The sequence below is a fragment of the Actinia tenebrosa genome, unplaced genomic scaffold (assembly GCF_029948245.1).
Source record: "Actinia tenebrosa isolate PJP-AT-01 unplaced genomic scaffold, QUT_ActTen_1.0 PGA_scaffold6__47_contigs__length_16458017, whole genome shotgun sequence".
Taxonomy (NCBI): Eukaryota; Metazoa; Cnidaria; class Anthozoa; order Actiniaria; family Actiniidae; genus Actinia; species Actinia tenebrosa.
This window is the reverse complement of record NW_028292583.1, coordinates 13024754-13033004: the sequence shown is the minus strand read 5'-3', so window position 1 is coordinate 13033004 and position 8251 is coordinate 13024754. Positions and strand designations below refer to the sequence as shown.

At 39.6% G+C, this 8251-nt stretch overlaps 1 protein-coding gene across 1 annotated transcript; it reads right to left on the bottom strand.

The window, feature by feature from the left end:
• Positions 1 to 1682: 1682 nt before the first annotated feature.
• LOC116301480 (uncharacterized) lies at positions 1683 to 7994 on the bottom strand. Its single transcript, XM_031710551.2, has 7 exons — positions 7385 to 7994; positions 7036 to 7251; positions 5098 to 6087; positions 4626 to 4771; positions 4071 to 4148; positions 3027 to 3170; positions 1683 to 2650 (listed from the first exon to the last, which is right to left on the bottom strand). Exons 1-7 carry the CDS (start codon positions 7992 to 7994, stop codon positions 2525 to 2527), a joined length of 2310 nt encoding a protein of 769 aa, XP_031566411.2. The 3' UTR covers positions 1683 to 2524.
• Positions 7995 to 8251: the final 257 nt, after the last annotated feature.

Genomic DNA, 8251 nt, shown 5'->3' with positions numbered 1-8251 from the left:
GTTATAAAATTTTGAATAAATAAATATATTTTTTGATTTGGCAATGTCACGCGATCAAATGAACCAATAGTCACAGGCCATTAAGGTCCCAAAGATCACGTGGCTAAACAAACCAATCAGCAAAAGTCACGTGAAAGATGTGACGTCACCACAACAATCGATATCTTTGGAAAGAAAATGAGAAAAGTAGAAAAATCAAAGGAAAACAGAGAGAAAATCATCTTTTCATCAGGCTTTTTGTATCAGTCGGAAACACAATGATAGAGTCAAATATTCATTGAAGGGTCGACATATTTATAAGAATATGAACTGTAAAAGATAACCAGAGCCTGATAGCAAAGGATATATAATGTACCGAGTGAGTAAAGAACCTCTAGTAGTACTTATCTCATGGGAAAAAAATTATCATTACACGCTGTTGTCCACAAGCTAAAATAGGAATGTCCTAGGGCTAGATCAACGTGTCGTACAGTGGTCTTTCTGAGAAGAAATGGCCTGTTGTTTTGCGTTTCCAGCATGACAGCGAGAATGAAGGAAAAGAAAGAGAGAAGGAGGAAAGAATTATCGAAAGAAATGAAGGCAAGCAGGGAATAAAAAATGAATAAAGAAAGAAAGAATTAAGAATGAAAGAAAAAAGGAAAGAAAAACAAAGAAAGAAAAACGAAGAAAGGGGAAAAAAAAAAGACGCCAATGCAAAACTAAGAAAGACCATAGACGTAACAATAATTAACAGTTAAATACTGGCCCTCCCCTCCCATAGGTTTCAGTTTTTGACCTCAAAGAGAAGAAGCTTTGAATAATCATTCTTCCATTATCGCTACGCTAAATAATATCAAGAATCAATGTGGCATTGTCTGGACGAAAACAGATTTCATAATTGTCAAACCGGTTATCTATTTGAACGCACTCGTATATCATACTATTTACACAATCACTTCAAACGAGCAGACATTTGAAGGATTTTTTGTCTGAAATCTCATAGCCTTCCAGAATAATCTATTTTGTTTTAGTCTTAGCTACGTGTGGATTACTATCGACGTTCTATCAGATACTGTTTGACATCAACACATTCTGCGGTAAAACAAAAGAAATATCTTGTCAGTGATTATCAGTCTAGTTGCTTGACCAAAAGCACTGCACGAGATTAATCAATGTGCATATTTAGCGGCTTATAACGAGCGGAAAAGACAAAACATGGGGAAAAGAAAGAAAAGAAAATTGGGAACACAATTGAGTGGAAACGATACAAAATATGGGAGAAAAAAGAAAATGAAAAAGGAAATTGAAAGAGCAAAATTGAGTGGAAACGTCACAAAATATGGGAGGAAAACAATGAAGATTGAAAGAAAAGCAGCATGTGTAGCCGAGGTACGACGAAGCTCAAAAGCCCGCAATTTTACTGCTTGTTTGGATTTCTTCGTAAAACAAATGCCCTTAAAACGATTCAGTGATGGAGAGAAACTCCGCGGGAAATATGGCGCATGGTTGACCTCCTTAAGCTAGCCTTGCTAGCTTGAGAGAAGAGTAGACAAGACCAGGTTGTGGGCAGAAATTACACAAGAAAACCAGATAGTATATGGATCAATGGAAAAGGAAGAAAAAGAAAGGATGAAAAAATGAAGAAAACGAAGAAAAAAGGAAGAAACAAGGAAAGGAAAACAAATTTGATCTTCGTAAACAAACCGAAGTGACGAGAACGAGAACTGCTTCAGACACACCAAACCAAATTAATCCTTTCAAATTTTAAAGAATAATGCTTTGCGCATGCGCTTGGCAGAAACAGGTGGAAAGAATAAATGACAGGCGTTCCTCGCCACCTTTATCGAAATATTTTCGACACTCTTCTGTCAAACTTACAGAATTTATGTAACACTGTATAAATCGTTTTTAAATATCCTTGAGTCGATAAAGCTCACTTGTGACATTTCGACAATGACGTGCCTCAAGCGTCCTTATGCTTAGAGACTGTGCGTCACTCATAGAGCCTCGATGACGCCATTGTGGCGCCGTTTCCTTGAAGCGACTTTGCATAGATTATCAGCCAATCCTAAACCGGATACATTGGATTAATGCTCTGATAGGCGAAAGTATTTTAGCAAGCCGTACGTCGAGCCTTTCCTCTACAAAAAGTTTCTATTTTTTTAGTTTGTTTTTTTTTTTTCGATTTTTTTTTTTTCATTTATTCTGCTTCTTAAAGGTGCTCGATACGAAAAGTAATGCTTGATTAGTCGTTGTGGTAACATTTGGTTGTCATAGCAATATGTTAATAGGCTTAAAAATTATAAGTACTAGTGACAGAATGACGTATGAATCCACTTAATAGAAGATGACATGTGGTATTTGGTTGTCATAGCATTATGTTAATAAGCTTTCAAATTTTACGTACTACTGACAGAATAATAACATGAATCCACGTGATAAAGGAAGATGACACGTGGTATTTGGTTATCATGACAAATAGTCACGTGATACCAAGGAAGATACACGTGACTACCTATCAAGATTGCTATTGGTTACTTTGGCTTCAGAGACTTGAGTCCATCAACTCCTGGTCCGGGAAGACACTTTCGATGTTAGGGAAACATTCTCGTAGAAGATTATTGAATCGCAGTGCCAGCCGGGAGCCTGCTTGGTGAACATCGCTGTCAGGCTGGAAAAAAAAAAAAGAAAATGATTTTTAAAAATTATCCGTTTTTCTCGATCCTTCCCTTCCTCTACCATTCATTATCGTAGTCAAGCAATCCCCCAAGGTTCACAGGCTACCCTCTCTGCGTCTTTACCTTGCTGAACACGTGACAGTTTTAGGAATACAGTCTCCGCCCTTCTCTTCCCTCCCATCATTTTTAGCTTGATGAACACGTGACAGTTTTAGGAATACAGTCTCCGCCCTTCTCTTCCCTCCCATCATTTTTAGCTTGATGAACACGTGACAGTTTTAGGAATGCAGTTTTTGTTTGATGATGTTAACTCCCAAAGGTCCCCCTCCCCTCCTCTCCCCACCCTCCTCTCCCTTCCAGCGTTTTTACCTCGTTGAACACGTGACAGTTTTGAATAATCTGGTTGAAGTCCCGTACGAAGTCCAAGACAGAGCGATACTGATAGGAATGCAGTCTTTGTTTGATGATATCAAGACTTACAGGGTTGCTGATTTTCTTGTAATACTCTGGACACTGTAGTAAAATTAAAATACAAAAGTTACTTCACTCTCCTTCAAAGGCTGTAATTTTTGCCTTTTTTCAAATCGCCAGATGGTTTAGTAAGGGAAGACAGGACGATACCCATATAAACACACACAACAACGTCCACTCACATGTCATGGAGAGTCTAGGAATCAAACCTGAGACCCCAGAGGTGAGAGGGGAGTGCACTACCACTACACCATCCTTGATTCACTAATGTATGTGATGTTGAGTCCAGGAATCAAACCCTAGACCCCAGAGGTGAGAGAGGAGTGCACCACCACTACACCACCACTACACCACCCTTGGTTCACTAATGTATGTGATGTTGAGTCAAGGAATCAAACCCTCGACCCCAGAGGTGAGAGGTGAGTGCACTACCCCTACACCAACCTTTGATTCAATAATGTATCTGATGTTGAGTCCAGGAATCAAACCCTAGACCCCAGAGGTGAGAAGCGAGTGCACTACCCCTACACCACCCTTGATTCACTAATGTATGTGATGTTGAATCTAGGAATCAACCCTGAGACCCCAGAGGTAAGAGGCGAGTGTACTACCACTACACCACTCTTGATCCTCTAATGTATGTGATGTTGAGTCCAGGAATAACACCCTAGACTCCATAGGTGAGAGGGGAGTGCACTAACACTACACCACCCTCGATTCCCCTGCATTAGTTAGTGAAGGAGGATAAAAAAGAAAAACAAGATGAAACTCCCTGTTCGCTGCTTATAGATTACTTGCACGAGTCCCGAGAGGAATATTCTGGTGGACAAAACAAACAATGGATTTTTTTGCATAAGAAAAGATGGCCTATCGTTTTGTCCCCCAGGACAATTTCTCCAGGAAATAAATGCAAGTGGTCTATGCGCAAGTAAAAAGACTTACGCGTTTCTTGTGAACGAGGTGTACGAACGGCCAGCTGTCCTCATCAGCCCACAGTATTGTTAGTATCGCATCACATCGCTGCACGATGAGAAATAGTATTAGTATAAATTTACTATGCCTATGTCAATGTCAATGTCATGGATTGAAGAGGGTCTCTCGCTCCAGTCCTTCTCGGTCATAAGTTCTGACATTCCCACGACCGAGGACCATTCTCGTTCTCAGATCCTCCCCGTCAGTGGCTCAGGGAAACCCTACAAATTCTCGCAATTTGATTGGCTTTAAGAAAAACAATATATCTACTTTTTGATTGGATGATCAAAGGTAGCGAAGACAAATGGATGTTTTTGTTCGCCATTTGTAGATTCCACAAAGCCAAAGCCAAAGACGTGATCGCAATATTCATTGCTTCCGGTTGTAGGGTTTCCCTCTGACGGGGAGGAACGACAACAGAGGACTGGAACGAAAGAGGCTCTAGAACCCAAGTATAACGTCCTGCGATAGATTCAGCAAAGTAGACGAGAGTGACTCCTCAAGACATGGCGGTCATTTACTCACATTCATTTCTTGACTCAGTTCACCTCCTCTTCTTGACCTTGGTTTCGCCACAGTCCCCTCTTTCCTTCTCTCCATAGTACTTGGACGAAGTATTCTGGTAGGTGTCCATTCATGGTCTTCTGAAGGCCTCTTTTTTCTTTTCCTTCCTTTTGAAAAGAAATGCAATCGAGACAAACAGCTTTTAGAAAAAAGGCCTTAAATTTTCAGGGGTGGGGTAGGGGGAATAAGGACTGTCGAATCAACTCGCTATGAGGGTTTTAGAATTACTCACGAGTTTTATCACATGCCTGGGTAGGGCAAGGGTAATGCTGAATTATACGCAGTAGGTAATATATAGGACCACTTAGGACTACGGGGAACTCAAGAATTTAGATTAATTCAAACTGACTGAGATTGCTCACACTGGTACCTTCAAAATGCTGATTCTATTATAATGCATGTTTTACAGTCATCTTAGTAGTATTATTTTTACCTCTTTTACTCTTTTTATGAGTGCTGTTCAACTTCACATGTTGCGATGTTCCAAAAGTTTTGGAAACTCTCTTTGTCACGTGATGGTTACCATGGATACAAGGACTGTCGGGCATCCCACTCCTAACAGTTCCACGAGCAATTGGACTCTCAGGGTCCTCAGCCTGGTTACTATGGATACTGTGATTTTTAGGAGTCAAATCACCATGGATACGACGATTCTGAATATTCTCAAACATGTTACCATGGTGACCAGGACTCTCGGAGTCCTCAGCCTGGTTACCCTGGATACTGCGATTTTTAGGAGTCAAATCACCATGGATATGACGATTCTGAATATTCTCAAACAGGTTACCATGGTTATCAGGACTCTCGGAGTCCTCAGCCTGGTTACTAGGGATACTGTGATTTTTAGGAGTCAAATCACCATGGATACGACGATTCTGAATATTCTCAAACAGGTTACCATGGACACAAGGACTCTCGGGCTCTTCAGGCTGTTTACCCGGACTCTGAATATCTTCTTTATTGTTATAATAGACATCGGGGCTTTCGTTTACTTCAGACTCGTTACTATGGTTACTAGGAGTCTCCATATCTTCTTGTTGTGGGTTACCATAGAGATCACAGCTCTCGAGGTCATTCGCCTGGTTACTATGGTTACCAGGACTCCCGATATCGTTTTCCTGTTTACAATAAAGATCATGACTTTCGAGAACTTCAGTCCGATTACTATGGATACCAGGACCTTGGAACTCCTCAATCTGGTTACCGTGGTTACTTGTTGTCAGAGTCTTAGAATGGACATGAGACATCTGCATTATATTTTCTGTTCGTTCATCCTGTGACTGGCTATCTTGCGAGTCTGGTCTGACCACACCTACTATGTTTCGTACTGTTATAGGATTTCGAGCGATATAAGAATGGCTGCGAGAGTCATCAGACATGATCACCACCCTCACACAATTACTCTGGATGACATCTTCTGCCTCTACAACAAATAGATAAGAAATGTATCACAGACACAGGAGGAATGTATTACCCACAAGTTTTAACCTCATTTTACATGTCAAATAAGCCTGAAGCGAGATGACGTTTTACCCCCGTCTCTAGACCATAATCCTTTTCACACTGCTTTTGTTCTTTAATTATGACTATTGTTCCTGTATTCTCTAAGGAATCAAAAATTTTAATATGAAAGAATTTTAAAAACTATCATGGTATAGAGTCAGTGGTAAAACGTCATCTCGCTTCAGGCTTATTGAAATTATCTACCTTTCTATAGTCTCTTCTGCAGAAGTCATTAGCTTGGGACCTGAAGGGCCCGTGAGGATCTGCGACCGAAACTAATGACGGTTGCGGAGCTGCGGACGAGACTAACCTATCTAGGGGAATAGAAGACTTGCACTAAAAGGTCACGTGATCAAATCGGCCAACATACAATATTTTTCCTCTTCCTGGCGAATGAATAGCAAAATTCTACTTAAAATATCTATTAAAAGTATATTTCTTGCAAGAAAAATGCAGTTTTCAAGAATGAAGTTGAAATATGCTTGAAAAGTTTCGACAAGAAGTCGTTGTTTTGAGGTCATGAAGCCGGCAAAACAAGACTAAACACTTCGTAGGCCTTCACATCGTAGCGCAAAAAAATACCATATTTTTTCTCTTTTTGGCGAGTTAATAGCAAAAATCTACTTTAGATATGTACTAAGAGTATATTTCTTGCAAGAAAAGGAGATTTTTATAGTTATTTAGTGCGCTAACTTACCTTTTGTCACCAAAAAAACTACCCGAATCCGCCATCTTTTTCGTTCTCGCATAGCTAAAACCCTGTAGAATGCCAGCCACAATGGCCGATTTGATCACGTGACCTCAGTGCAAGTCGTCTATTTCTAATCCAAGATTGATCATCATTTTCCAGATACAGCATACAACTTACCATTAACTGGCACCTCGTCTGGAGACACCACCTCAGTTTCAACATCCACCAAACTCAGGATCTTAGCAACAGCAACCTTTGACAAGGTCACTGTAACTTTCAACCCCTTGGGGTTATCGAGGTGTCTTCTTGCCGAGGCACAGAGGTCATTGAGTGTGTTGAAAAGATATGGGAACTGTGCACTGATAAACCTTCCTTCGTCTGAAACTCTTTCCGCTAAAAGCAAAAAGAAATTATGGTTACTATGGAAATATAGGTGCTTTTTAACCTTAAATAATAAGTGAGTAAATGAGTAAAAGAATAAATGAAACTGTAAATAGCTTATAGAGCTAGCGTAAGATAAACTAACCATTTTGGATATTTTCTTCTAGACGGCTTGCTAAACCAATCAATCCAGCCGTCGAGTCTTCCCTACTTAAAAACTCCTTCTGTACTTTACTTATTCGTCGATATATACTTTGCCTTCTTTCGTCCAAAATTCCTTTACCCTGTTCAATGATATCATGTACTTCTCTTTTTGCCATGTTTAACGTTCGTTTAGTCGTCTCCGAGGTGTTTTTAGCAGCTTTTTGAACGCTCTTCAGAACTGCTTTCGACTCGACTACTTTTTCGCTAAGCAAGCAGCATAATTTTGTCGAAACATCAGTGATTTTTTCAATAACATGATTTTGATACTCTTCTTTGGATTGCAGATTGGTCAAACATGTTATGCAAATAGGCTTCAAGCAAGTAAGATCAAAATATTCTAAGGTGTGTTGATGTTCTCGGCAGATTGGTCTGACTTCGACGACTCTTTCATGTGTTTGTTTTCGTACGCTTCCTTCGTGTTCTCGATCATAGCAACTATCACAGAACATAGCAGAACACTGTGGGCAGTAAAACACGGCTTCTTTACCATCACAGTATTCATTACATCGAAGATTGAGAATCCCAGGCTGCGGGGTAGATGCTCGAGCCATTTTCTGGTAATAAACAACGATATCCATAAATTTATCTAACAAAAAAACAGACGTTTTTAAAATCGAAAATTCTCAAATTTTTAAGAAGCGATTGATTAGACTCCGACAAAGAAAGATATAAAAAAGTACGCTTATTACATTAAAAAAAAGTAAAATAAAAAAAGATTCAAAGCTTAAAAACTACGAATTTTTCAAACTATATTTTCACCAAAACACATCTGAAATTTCTGCAAGTTCAGCTCTATATGAACATTTGA

Bases quoted from the DNA above. Each gene is read 5' to 3' on its own strand.
- LOC116301480 (XM_031710551.2), bottom strand. From the start codon at position 7,994: ATGGCTCGAGCATCTACCCCGCAGCCTGGGATTCTCAATCTTCGATGT. The intron at 6,088-7,035 runs GTAAGTTGTATG...TATTTGTTGTAG, and splicing joins AGACGAGGTGCCAGTTAATG to AGGCAGAAGATGTCATCCAG. The intron at 3,171-4,070 runs GTAAGTCTTTTT...ATTTTACTACAG, and splicing joins ACCTCGTTCACAAGAAACGC to TGTCCAGAGTATTACAAGAA.